Source organism: Xyrauchen texanus, chromosome 37, assembly GCF_025860055.1.
Source record: "Xyrauchen texanus isolate HMW12.3.18 chromosome 37, RBS_HiC_50CHRs, whole genome shotgun sequence".
NCBI lineage: Eukaryota > Metazoa > Chordata > Actinopteri > Cypriniformes > Catostomidae > Xyrauchen > Xyrauchen texanus.
The window spans coordinates 13,161,609-13,177,948 of record NC_068312.1 but is presented as its reverse complement, the minus strand read 5'-3'; the positions used below and the strand labels follow the sequence as shown (position 1 = coordinate 13,177,948).

At 39.4% G+C, this 16,340-nt stretch overlaps 1 protein-coding gene across 1 annotated transcript in view; it reads left to right on the top strand.

The window, feature by feature from the left end:
• Positions 1 to 16,184, top strand: part of LOC127630611 (lysine-specific demethylase 5C-like) — a 39,042-nt gene extending 22,858 nt beyond the window's left edge. The window contains 13 exon segments of the mRNA XM_052108222.1: positions 927 to 1,108; positions 1,219 to 1,343; positions 1,516 to 1,748; positions 2,048 to 2,282; positions 2,285 to 2,432; positions 2,551 to 2,689; positions 5,952 to 6,131; positions 9,210 to 9,332; positions 9,487 to 10,212; positions 11,658 to 11,709; positions 11,826 to 12,025; positions 14,526 to 14,690; positions 15,017 to 16,184. Of these exon segments, the coding sequence (XP_051964182.1) occupies positions 927 to 1,108; positions 1,219 to 1,343; positions 1,516 to 1,748; positions 2,048 to 2,282; positions 2,285 to 2,432; positions 2,551 to 2,689; positions 5,952 to 6,131; positions 9,210 to 9,332; positions 9,487 to 10,212; positions 11,658 to 11,709; positions 11,826 to 12,025; positions 14,526 to 14,690; positions 15,017 to 15,025 (2,517 nt within the window). The 3' untranslated portion in view covers positions 15,026 to 16,184.
• The last annotated feature ends 156 nt before the right edge of the window (positions 16,185 to 16,340 follow it).

The following is a 16,340-nucleotide window of genomic DNA, read 5'->3' as shown; positions in this document are numbered from 1 at the left end:
TTATACAGATGAACATGGTACAGTGAGGTGATTGGAAATTGCTCCCAAGGATGAGCCAGACTTGTGGAGGTTCACAATTTTTTTTTCTTATGTCTTGGCTGATTACTTTTGATTTTCTTATGATGTCAAGTTGGCACAGCGTTTGAACGTAGGCCTTATAATACATCCACAGGTACACCTCCAGTTGATGCCTATTAGACTATCAGAATGTAATTGGCTAATTGCCTAAAGTCTTGACATAATTTTCTGGAATTTTCCAAGCTGCTTAAAGGCACCGCTAACTTCAAAATTGCTTGTCATGCACAAAGTAGATACTAAAACTATAGTTTGTTAATATGAAATCTGTGGAGTGGTTAAAAATGTTTTTTTAGTGTATGTAAACTTCTGGCATCAACTGTATGTGTTTTTCAATGGGGCAGAATTATAAATATTTCTAATTTGGTTTAATATTGCTCTCTGCAGGGCAGATGTTTTTGTTCCACTCCATCCCCGATGGATCATTTTTCTCTATAATGAACAGTACCTTAATTTTTACAAGTAAAGGAAAGGAACTGTTTTGCATATGTCCTGAAAGGAAAATAAATAAATAATTCAAACAAATCAAACATAAAATTTTAGGATTCAAGCTTTGTTAAAATGTTTGAGTGTAGAATTGTGAAATTCAGTACTGTAAATCAAACCAAATCCTTACGCCCTTTATCTTATTTTAATAAAATACAGGAAATAAAATGTTATCCTATTAATCAAAGAAATAATCAAATTAATTGATTTGTATAAATAATCTTTAGTTGCAGCTCTATTGTAAACACATGTTTACTACTGTAAATTGGTGTAAAGTGGTGCACATATCCAGTTAATCAAATTCAATATAGTCAGTCTTTGAAATGCTAATTGGCTGTATTTTGTACTGTGATGTCGTCTCTTAGGGCATTAAGGAAGCTGAAAGGGAAGCCTTTGAGTTACTGCCTGATGATGAGAGGCAATGTGACAAGTGCAAGACCACCTGCTTCCTGTCGGCTCTGGCATGCTCAAACTGCCAGGAGCACCTTGTTTGCCTCTACCATGCCCAGGACCTCTGCTCCTGCCCCACTGAAAAACTCTACCTCAGGTAAACCAACACTGCATGTCTGCACCTGTTTGTCTATGCTCTCTTAGGATGTTCATGGTCAAGAGTTTTCTGTGGGAAGTGTCTTTGACTTCTGACCCTCTTCTGTAAAGGTATCGCTATACTCTGGATGAGCTCTTGGCCATGCTGCATCGGCTGAAAGTTCGTGCTGAATCTTTTGACTCGTGGGCCAACAGAGTAAAGGAAGCCCTTGAGCAGGAAGAAGGCAACAAAATAGGTAACGGCATTCTCACGCTCCCTGTATTTGTGAACCGTTCTCGTGTCAACTCTTTAAGAAATGCCAGTTTGATTAGACACCTTTTTTGATTTATAATAAAAGTAAATCATCCACCAAAGGCCCAAATGGATTATTTTGTTTAAAAAAAAAAAAGAATGCCCTTTCTTGTTAGGCATTAAAGATCTGGAGGTTTTGAAAGAAGAGGCAGCGGAGAAGAAGTTCCCCAATAATGAGCTGCTCCAGCGCCTCAACACCGTCCTCATAGACATTCACAAGTGTGAGAGCAGCAGCACTGAGCTCCTCAGCAACAGCCAGAACAGCAGAATGAGTCTGGAGGAGCTGAGGACTCTGGTGGAGACCATGCAGAACCTGCCCTGTGTTATGACACCACTGGAGGAGGTGCAGGTAGGAAGGGAGGGATGGGGGGATGGGGTGTTGGGGTTATCCCTTCATGACACTGTCCTAACCAGGTGCAATACAACAAATTCTCCATGTTTTTGTCATAAAGCCTGATGACACATTGTGTCATTCTTTTGGATTCTACTTCTCCTGTTTCACTTGATAGCCCTGCCCACAGTGAAATCTCATTGGTCCAAAATCCCTCTCTACATCATTGTATTTTATGCATTGAAAATGTTTGCAGAATCTTCACTTAAAGTGTGGCTGGCAATGTTAAAATCCAACCACTTTCCCCCCTCCTCCAGGCTGTGTTGCAGAAGATAGAGGAGTTTGATTCCCGTGCACAGGTTCTCGTCAACAGCACCAAGGGCGAGTGGAAGCAGGACTCTCCTCTACCGGTGGCTGCAGAGATCCAGACCCTGCTGGAGGAGGGTGCATCTCTGCAGGTTGTTGCCCCAGCATGTGAGCTCCTGCGTGGGCTGCAGGAGCAGGCACGCTGGCTGGGAGAGGTCAGGCGGACGTTGGGGCCAGAGGGGGCGATGTGACTCTGGCTGTGCTGAGGAAATTGATGGAGGCTGGTTGTAACGTACCGCAGAGTTTGTCAGTGGAAACTGCCATGGCTGAACTGCAAGAGCTGCTGACTATAGCAGAGCGCTGGGAGGAGAAGGCCCAGATATGTCTGGAGGACAGGTGAGATAATTATAGAGTGGAATGGAATAAGGCACTCTGGAAATACAATCACCTAATCTCATTGTCTTTTTTCACCAATTCTCTTAATCATTTATTATTATTTTTTTTCTGTTTACAGACAGAAACATCATCTCTCTACGCTGGAGGCCATTGTCAATGAGGCCCAGCTCATACCAGTCCAGCTGCCTAACATCCTGTCCCTGCAGGCATGCCTGAGCAGAGCCCGTGCTTGGGTCACTGACCTGGAGGAAATCCAGGTAAGAACATCTTGATAATCAAGTGAAACACATGTCTATAAAGACAAACAAGAATTATTTTGACAAACTATTTTAAAGAGCATTTTTCTAATTATTCATGCAGCTTATACAGCCTCATGTTATTTGAGATGCTACTAAAAATACTTGTGTTTGAATATTCTGTAAAAACCTGAAAGTTGGTAATGGAAAACACGTTGTTTTCACTTTTATTTTATTTGGTGATATTACCGATATCTGTTGGCAAACAACAACATAACATTTTGGTCATAATGCTCACCCCTATTACAAATATCTTATGTCACAATAGGAGTAATCTTATATGACAATAACAATATATGTCAGGATATCTTAAAAAATCCGGAAAATCCTTAAAATGGGTTTATATTTTAAATAATATTGTAATGCCTATTTTGGAATAATGCAGACAGTAAATTAAATACTTTTTATAATAGAAAGCCACTTCCTCTTATATAGTGCTGTGAAAAAGTATTTGTCCCCATCCTGATTTCTTATGTTTTTGTGTATATTTCATAATAAATGGTTTAAAATATTCAAACAAAATATAACATTAAACAAAGGCAATCTGAGTAAACCCAAAATACAGTTTTTAAATGATAATGTTATTTATTGAAGCAAAAAATAATTTTTCACTGCACTATACATTTTTCTTTATTTGGAACTTGGTAAGAATAGTCCAAACACTCAACTTGGTTTTAAATCAACCCTACCATAAATTTAAGGCAAGCATGGCCTGTTTGTTTCCTAATATCAAACATCATTCAAACATAATTTTAGTAAGGGCAATAGTTTATAACCGTTTATTTAGGTGCATGACACAGTGTTGTTGCTGTTTTCCTCGTCAGTGGTAGTTAGAATGTCGGGTTGTATAGCCATTTCTGATGTCTCTGGAGCAAAAATAACAGAAAGCCTCCTCGACTCCCACGCACTTATGTGCTCGAGCGCGCACGATACTACGTGAAACAGATGCAGGTGTCAGATGAGAAGCATATTAAGTGCTTATGAAGTGCAGAACGTGAGAGGAATGTCATTGAATTCCTTGTTCATGTTTCTTCAATTCTCTCTTGTGAAGCCCTTCCCACTGATAGATACACTCACCAGAGGGGTTACCAGGATATCATGTTTGGGGGGGCATTTGGCTTGTTTGGGGGGGCAACATAAACAATTGAAAAAATCGCCGCATTTATTATGCTATATAATTAAGCTATACTACACACAATCTGTTTTAGTGCATATCTTTTTCTAAGCCAGGAACCCAGAGATAGGCACAGGGCCCCTATTAGACTATAGGGCTTAAACTGGATTTTTGTTGTGTCAGACCTCACTCATCTGCTAGTGATGGAAAAATATGCACAAAACAATCCACTTTTAAATTGTAATTTATCATCAGATGCAGAGGCGTTTCCAGCATTGAATGACATCCGGGGCTTAGCCCAGACAATTTTATTTTCACACTAGCAACCACTTCCCTGTAGTCCAAAGCTGGTGAGAGGGTATTCTTTGAGTTTTGCTCTGGCTGGGCCTGTTTCTACAGTTTCTAAATCTTCCACTCTAGTACTATCCTCAACATCCTCTCTCCTCCCTGAATCATCTGTGATGCAAAAGAACAGATACAGCACATAACTTATTGCAAATCAGCTTCAAACAACTAATTTATCAAGTGCTACATATGTCAAATTGTGGACCAATACCATTGAAGAAAATGTATTCGGAAGAGCAGATCAGTGGGATTGCCATAAGATCTATCATGATTCTTGAATTTTCATGTACATTAACATAAAGTCATCAAAAGAGTTATATTATAGTGAGTAAAGTGAGGTAAAAAAAATATTGAATATAAATAATTTATATTTTTTGATATAAATAGTCAAAATGATGTATAAGATCCTAAGTTAAAGCAATACATGAATGACTTTAGTCTAAGTTCATTGACACACTATGGCATCGAACTGTATATAATTCTCATCATCTCTATGAGAATAATTCATCTGTCAAAATCCTTTCATTAGGATCATTGAGATAAACAATGTTTCACTTTTAACTTTCTCTAAAGTAAAGTGACTTATTAATTGTTACCAGTTTCCATGCCTGATTCTGGCACAGCTGCTGCTGCTGCTCCTCAGTCTGTTGCTCATCTTTGCTACACTCTACAAAACCATTTAATCAAATCAAAGTGTATATTTCCTACAAACTAATATCACAAAACAAGTCACACATACATTTTATGTTAATGCTTATTGGTTATCCTTAGCGAAAACAACACCTGATAAACAAGAAAAGTACGCTCCGAACGGGGCTCAAACCGCAGTCTCCGGCGTGAGAGGCGACTGCGTTAACTCGGAGCTACCAAGCTGCGTCAATCTAAACAAGGAGGTTAGAGGCTACAACTCTTGAGGTTTAGCTTACTGTGGGTGAAAGCCAGCTAGATGATGATCTTAAGACTTTAAGGACAAAAACAAATGTGAATTCTTACCTACTGACTTTCAGAAAAATCTCCAAAGCCTCATTTGCTTAATTTTTGCGTTAACTCGCCACTAAGTAACGTTAGTTGATGTCAACGACTGTGCAAGCTCCTCCCCTACCTGCTGCATATTCAACAGAGAGGAAGAAACGGAGTCGCCCATAGGCTACCGACAGCAAAGGAACTTATTCTATAGGCTAGATTATGCCTATGTCTATTTTTACAGGCTGTATGCAGTATGTGCAAAGACAAAGCACAGAATTTTCTTTCTGTGCAAAGAAAATAAGGCAACTTATGATTTCGGGGGTTTTCATAGGCTTTTGTCCGGTTTCATATTTGTCAGTCAACTATTCAAAATACATTCGGGGCTACACAAAACATTCGGGGCTGAAGCCCCGGCAAAATCGGCTGCCGCCGCCTCTGATCAGATGGACAGATTATTTCTCAAATTCTCAGGGGAGGCAGAGCTTATCCTAGGGGAGGCACTGCCTCCCCCAGCCTCCCTCTAGACACACCCCTGACACTCACGCTGTGCACATGGATATTTACAAATTACAATATGCCCAATGTACATAATCTCTTTAAAATTTATATTAGCAGTTCATGTATTTGTCTTGTATTCAGATCTACCATAAACTATACTTATGTTTACATGAACTGAACTTCAGATAACACCTGAGTGATCGGAGTGTGGTTAGTCAATCCCAACTTTATAGTCAAATAAAAATGTGCTTTTAGTGTGAAAGAAAGATTTCTGTATTACATGTTTTTGTCTCTGGGCAGAATGGCGAACACTACCCCTGTCTGGATGATCTGGAGGGTTTGGTGGCCATCGGACGGGACCTGCCAGTGAAGATGGAGGAGCTGAAACAGTTGGAACTGCAGGTGGCCAGTGCTCACTCCTGGAGAGAAAAGGCCAGCAAAACCTTCCTCAAGAAAAATAGCCAGCACAGTTTGCTGGAGGTGAGGAGACTGATGCTTCTAAGGACGCGTTTTTGCCTTAAATAAAGCTAGACTCCGTGTAACGTATAGGAGCAGAGCAAGTTCTCTTTAAAGTGTTAGTTCACCCAAAAATGAAAATTCTCTCATTCCAGATGTGCAGTGTCTCACAAAAGTGAGTACACCCCTCACATTTTTGTAAATATTTGATTATATCTGTGACAACACTGAAGAAATGACATTTAACAGTGTAAATTTGCTGTCCCCTCAAAATAACTCAACACACAGCCATTAATGTCTAAACCGCTGGCAACAAAAGTGAGTACACCCCTAAGTGAAAATGTCCAAATTGGGCCCAAAGTGTCAATATTTTGTGTGGCCACCATTATTTTCCAGCACTGCTTTAACCCTCTTGGGCATGGAGTTCACCAGAGCTTCACAGGTTGCCACTGGAGTCCTCTTCCACTCCTCCATGACCACATCATGGAGCTGGTGGATGTTAGAGACCTTGTGCTCCTCCACCTTCCGTTTGAGGATGCTCAATAGGATTTAGGTCTGGAGACATGCTTGGCCAGTCCATCACCTTCACCCTCAGCTTCTTTAGCAAGGCAGTGGCCAACTTGGAGGTGTGTTTGGGGTCATGCTGGAATAATGCCCTGCGGCCCAGTCTCCGAAGGGAGGGGATCATGGTCTGCTTCAGTAGGTCACAGTACATGTTGGCATTCATGGTTCCCTCAATGAACTGTAGCTCCCCAGTGCTGGCAGCACTCATGCAGCCCCAGACCATGACACTCCCACCACCATGCTTGACTGTAGGCAAGACACACTTGTCTTTGTACTCCTTACTTGGTTGCCGCTACACACGCTTGACACCATCTGAACCAAGTAAGTTTATCTTGGTCTCATCAGACCACTGGACATGGTTCCAGTAATCCATGTCCTTAGTCTGCTTGTCTTCAGCAAACTGTTTGCAGGCTTTCTTGTGCATCATCTTTAGAAGAGGCTTCCTTTTGGGACGACAGCCACGCAGACCAATTTGATGCAGTGTGCGGCGTATGGTCTGAGCACTGACAGGCTGACCACCCCCACCCCTTCAACCTCTGCAGCAATGCTGGCAGCACTCATACGTCTATTTCCCAAAGACAACCTCTGGATATGACGCTGAGCACGTGCACTCAACTTCTTTGGTCGACCATGGCGAGGCCTGTTCTGAGTGGAACCTGTCCTGTTAAACCGCTGTATGGTCTTGGCCACCATGCTGCAGCTCAGTGTCAGTGTCTTGGCTATCTTCTTATAGCCTAGACCATCTTTATGTAGAGCAACAATTCTTTTTTTTTCAGAGTTTTTTGCCATGAGGTGCCATGTTGAACTTCCAGTGACCAGTATGAGGGAGTGTGAGAGTGATAACATCAAATTTAACACACCTGCTCCCCATTCACACCTGAGACCTTGTAACACTAACGAGTCACATGTCACCGGGGAGGGAAAATGAGTACTAGGAAAATGGCTAATTGGGCCCAATTTGGACATTTACACTTAGGGGTGTACTAATTTTTGTTGCCAGCGGTTTAGACATTAATGGCTAATTATTTTGAAGGGACCGCAAATTTACACTGTTAAACAAGCTGTACACTCACTACATGACATTGTAGCAAAGTGTCATTTCTTCAGTGTTGTCACATGAAAAGATATAATCAAATATTTACAAAAATGTGAGGGGTGTACTCACTTTTGTGAGACACTGTATATTACTTTTTCATTAGCTAAACACATCTGAAGAAAAATAGAAAAATTTCCCAGCCCTGTAGGTCCTTAAAATGCAAGTTGATGGTGATCAGATTTTTGAAGCTCCAAAAATCACAGGCAGTCAGCATAAACGTCATCCACGCAAATCCAGTGGTTAAATTAATGTCTTGTAAAGTGATATGATCACTTTTGGTGTGAAAAAGATCAATACTCAAGTACTTTTTGTCTATAATCCATGTCTATGTTCAGAAGCAGTATTCACGTGTGACATAATTGCATTAGCATATTAGACATGCGAGAAATGATGCATATGCAACACGTTCGGAAGAGCTGCACTGTTTACAAGTGAGTAGGAGGAATGCTGCACAAAAGCTTTTTTAATTTTGGTTTACATCTGTATTTGTATCTGTTTGTTTACTCACAATGGTGCATTTTTGTGCTTATCCTGGATGTTTCAACCGACAGAAAAATGTGAGTTTACATCATAACATGCCAACGCGAATGTCTCACGAGAGGCCGCATGTTCTCAGCCCTCTTGAGACAAGGGTTGCAACTAACGATTATTTTGATGATTGATTAACGATTATTCAACTATTCTGTGATTATTGCAATGATTAATCATTAGCTCTTAACCAATTATTCAGCTTGTGCGCCGGCCTTATAGGTTGTATTAAACGTGCTTACAATAAACAGGGAAAGAAAATATTTAAAAATACCTCTAAGTGACATTCACTGAATTAAAGGGGGAAAAATACTTTTTATCAAGTTTAATTCAGTAAAGAAATTCACTGTAAAAAAATCCAATTGTTATGAAGTGTTTTTGTCTTGTTTTCCATTTTAAAATGTCTAAAAAAATCCTTAAAACAAGATAAATTTACTTGAGAAACAATCTATAAGATATTTAGATGTGCTTTTAAGAGAATATATCTTAAATATAAGTGTATTTTGCATATACATGTATTTTTTTCAATTGGTTATACTTCTGCGAGAAGACAAAAGATATTTATATTCAAGATCTATTCTCTAAAAGCAAGTATAAATCTCTTATATGCTGCTTCTCATGTTAATGCATCTTTTTTTAAAGGACTTTTAGATATTTTAAAATATTTGAATTTTTTATATTATATTCAACATACTCTGATAACAATTTTTTATTACATGCGTTTCAACACTTTAAGCTGTGGTGCTTATATGGGCAATGCAAGTTTAAGTCTGGTGCCATTTCTTGATCCTATTTCCTTTCCTCTCGTTCCTATTCCTATTAATGAAAAATGGCAAATTACTATACCCCCTGTTTTTTAGAAAGAGGATGTGTGTGCCTTTTATAAGGTGCTTTTTGTTTCTCTTTGTTTGCAGGTGTTGTGTCCTTGTGTGGAGAAAAGCAAGAAGCGAGAGGAGAACTTGTTGGGCACAGTATCAGACTCTGACGTCAATGTGTTAGGCCTCACTGCTCAGGACCTCCGAGACCCAGGGGCTATTGTGAGTTTATGCAGACTGAACTGTGTAATGTTTAATGTGTTCATCAGCTTGTCACGGTGTGTGGACTTATTAGCATTTTGTTTCTGATATGTCAAACTCTGTGCCCTGTTTTTTTTATTTTGCAAGTTTATGTGGCTTATTTTCTCTCCACAAGGTGACTACATTCAAAGAGGGAGAGCGTCTGGAGAAAGAGGCCCTCCTCCGCTTGCAGCAGGTCAATTTAGCTAAACCGGGCCTGGAAAAAGGAAAGGGGGATGACCAGAACGAAACGCCCCTCAACTCAGCGGGCCCCAAGCTGCAGAATGGAAGCTCCTCTCCTTCTCTTGCATCAAGCCAAGCAGTGTGTATGTGTGGTGGCCTGCCCCGCCCCTTGCTTCATCGGTGCCACCTGTGCAAAGACTGGTTCCACGGAGAGTGTGTACCCTTTCCACCACTGCTGGGCTCTTCTGACACTCATCTAACCAAACCCCTTTGCTGGTGGGACTGGAACACACGTTTCCTTTGTCCGCGCTGCCAACGGTCCCGGCGGCCACGGCTGGAAACTATTCTAGCATTATTGGTGGCGCTGCAGAGATTACCTGTACGGCTGCCAGAGGGAGAGGCGTTACAGTGTTTAACAGAAAGAGCCATCAACTGGCAGGGCCGAGCCAAACAGGCACTGGACACTCCAGAAGTGCAGGGGGCGCTAGAGAGACTGGAACAATTAAAAGAGGAAATGCAGAGTATAAAAGAGGAAGAACACAAGGACAAAAAGAAATGGAATGGCGATACTGTAATTGTGCTGTCTGACTCAGAGGAAACAGAAGATGGTGTTATTGATCTGACGGAGGATCCAAACTCTCCTAAAAAAAGTGAAGAGAAGACTGAAAATGGTACACAGGTGAGGAGGTGCAGTGTTTGTATAGTGAGGGAGAAGCCTGCAAAACAACCGTTCTGTTCTAAACCGTAGTGAGCTGCCTAGATAGGCAGCTGCCTTCTAACATGGCAAACTATCTGAAATGGATCTCATAAGTGACTGATTTGGAACTCTCTACATAAGCAGCAACTATGTGCAGCTCACGTACGGTCATGGAAAACCTGTATATGTCAGTGAATTTTAAAATGGTGTTCACAGATCAATTTGAATGGTTCAAGTCATTTTTAAAAACCAGAAATCATGAATGACTGGAAAAGCAATGGAAATTTGTCAAAAAGTTTGGGAATCCTGACATGTAGTGCTTCTTATGTGAAGCGCACAGGCGACTTAACTCCACAGTTGATTCCATTAGAGTTTGAAATGTGAAAGTAAAATCTTAAAAGGATAGTTCACCAGAAGTTTGCATCATTTACTCACCATCATGCCGTCCCAGATGTTCGTTCTTCAGCAGAACACAAATATTTTTAGAAGAATATTTAGCTTCTGTAGGTCCATACAATGCAAGTGAATGGTGATCAGACCTTTTTGTAGCTCCAAAAATCACATAGTGGAAACAAAAGTAATCCTCCAGACTCCAGTGGTTAAATCTATATTTTCAGAAGTGATATAATAGGTGTGGGTGAGAAACAGATCAAAATGTAAGTCCTTTTTTACAATAAATATAAATTTTCACTTTTACATCTGAAAGTCACATGTGGACCCTGTTTAGTTTCACTTTCACATCAGAAAAAGGACATAAATAATGTTTTGTTTCTCACCCACACCTATCATTTAACTTCTAAAGACATGGATTTAAACACTGAAGTCTCATAGATTACTTTTTATGTTTCCTTTATGTGATCTTTGGAGTTACAAAGGTCTGATCACCATTCAGCTGCATTGTATGGACCTACAGAGATTTCATATTGTTCTAAAAATCTTTATGTTCTGCTGATGAACGAAAAAAAAACACATCTGGGATGGCTTGAGGGTGAGTACATGATGAGAGAATTTTCATTTTTGGTGAAAATTATTGAAAATAATTATTGAAATTAATTTTTAAGAGAATTTTCAGCTAAGATTTTCTGCATTTATTATAGTTTTTTCTCTCTATTGGCCGAAACCCAAAAATAGCATTTTAAGCCATTTTCGGCCCAAAATCTTCAGCAGACGAAATTCCGGTGCATCCCTACTAATACTAAAAAAACACATCACGTTTAAATATTGTGGAATTATTTTGTATTAATACTGACCTTTTAGAACAGCCTTTGCATCAGGAGCGTAGTTTTAATGCCTTAAAAAGGGCTCACTAGGTTTTGGAACAGAGCTAATTTACAAAGGCAGCTTATTAAATGGGAGACCAAGTATTTTGTACATTTCATGATGGTTTGCTTGCTTTTGTAACAAGTAATTTTTTTCTTCCTGTGCAGTCTGGCTGTGAGAATGGTATCACAAGAACACAAAGTCCTCATGATGTTACCGGTTTGTTCCTTCTGTCATTGATCAGCCTCCCTAATTTGAGTTGTAATTAAGCTGTTTAAAATTGAAAATGCTCTTTATAAACTGGTTTTCTATCCTTGGCTGTTCTCTCTTGTCAGGGCTGGAGTCTCTGCTGTCGTTAGTGCCATGTCTTAAAGGGCCGGTGATCGAGCTGACCCCATCCACCAGAACACAGTTGGAGGAGCTTCAGCTAGAGGGAGACCTGCTGGAGGTCATGCTCGATCAGACACACACCATTTACCGGATCCTACAGGCGGCATCACAGCCACCTCAAGATGCCCTGCACACGCTAATAAAGGTGAGGGTAGAAGAGTTTACGGTTGCCATATTACAAATAAGGTTTCATGATCCTTCTAGTTAGTTGATAATCTCTTGAAATAGTGCTAAGATGCTGTTTTCTCGTGTCGCAAAATAGTAGGGGTATCGGTTTAATTTTATAAAAAAAATAGTAAAAAAAAAAATCATGCCCCCTGACCTGTACATAAATTCTGTAATAAAAATATGTGGTTTCCTAACATCTAAACATTTCAAGTTTGAAGTTCATGCAACTGTGTGTTGCTACAAGTCATGTATGCAGGGGCAGTCAGCATGCCTCAACAAACCTCACAAGCAGCGCAGCCACAAAATGAGTCAGTCGGTCACCCAACACGTTCTTGACAACTGGCCGAAAGCACAACAAAATGCAGGGCTCTCGAGATGTGATTTTTAAATTTTCAACTACATTTAACTTGACAGTGTCCAAAAAATGTGGTAATAACAGTGCTGAAACCAGTGAAACGCTCAAAACAGCCATCTGATGCGCATGTATATAAACCAACAATTAAAAATAGCATAGACAATATGCAAGAATGTGTCCTAGGAGAACATGATAGATTGACCAACTCAGTTGCAAAAAGGATTGCTGTCGATTGTGGGCCTTTTCAATGATTACTAATAAAACAAAAAACATTGATTTCTAATGCCTTTTTGTGTTGTATTTTTAATGCTTTACTTATTTGCCACAATAATGCAATATATTTAAATCAGAATATCTATCTATCTATCTACAGTTGAAGTTGGAAGTTAACATACACTTAGGATGTCAAAATCTTTTATAACCACTCCAGATTTAATATTAGCAAACTATAGTTTTGCGAGTCGTTTAGGACACCTTTTTGTGTGACAAGTCATTTTTCCAACTATTATTTACAGACAGATTGTTTCACTTTTATATTTACATACACCAAGTTAACTGTGCCTTTTAAGCATCTTATAAAATTCCAGAATAATATCTCAAGCCTTTAGCAATTAGCCAATTAGCTTCTGATAGGCTAATTGTAGTCAATTGGAGGTGTACCTGTGGGTGTATTTTGAGGCCCACCTTCAAGCTCAGAGCCTCTTTGCTTGATATCAAGGGAAAATCAAAAGAAATCAGTCAAGACCTCAGAAAACAAATTGTGGACCTCCATAAGTCTGGTTCATCCTTTGGAGCAATTTCCAAACACCTGAAAGGTACCACATTCATCTGTACAAACAGTAGTACTTGAGTATAAACACCGTGGGACCTCGCAGCCATCATACTGCTCTGAAAGAAAATTCTGTCTCCTAGAGATAAATGGAATTTGGTACAAAAATTGCAAATCAATCCCAGAACAAAAGTAAAGGATCTTGTGAAGATAATTGAGGAAACCGATAGACAAGTATCTATATCCACAATAAATAAATTCCTCCGACATAACCTGAAATGCTGCTCAGCGAGGAAGAAGTCGCTGCACCAAAAACTGCAATAAAAAAGCCAGACTACAGTTTGCAAGTGAGAGAAACTGAAAAAGCATGTGCGAGCAAGGAGGCCTACAAACCTGACTCAGTTACACCAGTTCTGTCTGCAGGAATGGGCAAAACGTCCGGCAACTTATTGTGAGAAGCTTGTGGAAAGCTACCCAAAACATTCGACCCAAGTTAAACAATTAGGCAATGCTACCAAATACTAACAAAGTGTATGTAAACTTCTCACCCACTGGGAATGTGATGAAAGAAAAGCTGAAATAAATAATAAAACTATTATTCTGACATTTAACATTCTTAAAATAAAGTAGTGATCCTGACTGACCTAAGACAGAGAATGCTTTCTATGATTGAATATCAGAAATTGTGAAGTTTAGTTTAAATTTATTTGGCTAAGGTGTATGTAAACTTCTGACTTACGCTGCCATTCAAAAGTTTGGGGTCACTTGATGGAAATGTTTCTCTTGCTCTTAAAATGTCTTTTGATCTGAAGGTGTATGCTTCAATGTTTGAAATTAGTTTTGTAGACACATATAATTGTGCCAACATATTCATTTGATAATTTTTTTAATTTGTTTTTTAATGGATGATTTGGACCGACTAATAAAGAAAAGCATAGATGGGAGTATAGTGCCCAGCATAGATGGAAACTCTTAAAAAGCATCCCTGGGGGATGCCTGGTGATACCTTGAAGTTGGTTGAGAAAATGTCAAGAGTACATTTCTGCAAATTCTAGGCAATGGGTGACAACTTTTGAAGATGCTAAAATATAACATCGTTTTGATTTGTTTTAGATTTTTTTAGTGACAACATGATTCCTATAGTTCCATTTCTGTTATTCCATAGTTATGATGACTTTAGTTCTAATATGTGAGGGGGAAAGAAATTAGAACAATAAAGTGAACATGAACTTTTGATGGGTGGTGTATATACATGTATATCGTCACTAAAAACAGCAGGAATGGCTATTGCTGCCCTTGTATGGGCCCCTCCATAATCCAATTTGACTCATTTTGTGTTTGTGCATGCGGCAGATTGAATTGCAGGAGCAGAGCAGCTCAGGTCGTGGCAACAAGTCAAAGGACTCCAAAAGGAAGAGAAAGAGCCAGAAAATTGATGGCGAGCCGAAATCCACAGAAGCTTCAGAATGCAAGAAAACAAGACCCGTCAATCACATATCCCTACAGATCCACACAGAGGTACTCCATCTCTCAACCCATATGAAAAGTAGTGGGACAAATGACAAACCTTGGCTCATGATAATTAATTGGGTGATGTAATGTTTTACCAGTTGTCCTAATTGATTTGCTCAAAGGCAGATAAGTGAACGCTAGCCAAAGTAGGATTACCACTTGCACGTTGGTTGGCTGAAGCTTCTGCTTGGTCCTTAATTCTTTGTTTAACATGGCTTACTACAATTTAATTTTATTCTTCACACTGTTGCCAAGCTTAACCACATTTTGCTTGTGAAAATGTTATCAAATGCTGATGATCAGATACAAACACTCCCTCTTCTCTCTTGCAGGTGTTGTGATGAAGCTGTTGAGTCTCTTGCAGTTGTTGTGTTTGTGTCCTGAAGCTGTTGAGTGACACACAGACAAATGCAGGGCATTTGACTCATCCTCCCCACTTAATAAGCTCAAACATTAACTCAACTTTTCAACCTATCAAATGGGGCTCCCACCTTCATACTAAACTGCACTCCTCCATGTGTTTTTGTTTTTTTCTTTGCCTCTTTACACCCATAATATTGAATGGTGCACTTGTGCAGGGCACAAATCTCTGTTCTCTTTGAATAGGGATAAAATTTGATTTGCCCTGTGGTGAAAGATGTCTGTTGTAACAGTTTATGTACCAAACTGTGCTTATCACAGTCAAATGCCATGTGCTGCAAAATACGACTTGTCCAGGTATACACACACACACACACATTTGACGGCCTGAGAAAGGGGACGTTTGACAGAAAATTGGCTTTACTGCCATGATAATACTTGTATTCTTTTGTACGGAGTCGTGTTTTGTTCATGGAGACTCGACATTGTGAATAAACTAGTACAATATTTTGAAAGCGTGTTGGAAAAAACAAAGGCATTTACGTTCTGGTGCTACTTTCCTAAGATAGGTTACTGCATAGTCCTTTCTCTTTTCCTCCTCTGAGTTTTGCTTTATTCATTGTCATTTTCTTTCAGCGCTTCTGTTGGCTCTTTTGTTAAGCTATTTGCTATGTACCCCATTCCCTCTCCACAGAACTGTACAAAACCTCACTTTATCTCCATATTTTGTTGCTGGGGTTCTAATAATTCTATTATTATTATTGCTGACACGCATTGTCGTGAGTTTGTGTATAAACCTTTTTATTTCAATGTTGCCTTTGTTTCTTTCCACTCTTGTTAGAAAATAAAAGTTTAGAATTGTTTTAGGAAGCCGTCTGTGTGGTCACATTGTTGATCTGTTTGACTGGGACAAATTTAATATAAGGTAGCTCAGCAGTTCGCAGTCTGGACTGATGAAAGGAAGGTTTGATTTCAGGTAGTAGGGTGTTGAGTTGCAGAGATTCTCACCAGTGAGCCATTAAGAAAGGGACTGCACACTTTAGCTCTGCTCTTGAGCAACCTAATGTCTTTGTGGACTATAGTCAACTTTCCATAAAGCACCAGCTAAATAACAAGTGCAGTACCAGGTTGCCATCAATGATCATGGAAGCACACAAATACTTAATACATTGTTTTATATTTATTGTACAGTTTACATTTATACTGATAAAACTGAGCAACTGCAATAAAAGCACAAAGAACATTTCTAAAATAGATTTCATATCTTTGATAAGTGGTTGGAATGTGCATTTAATT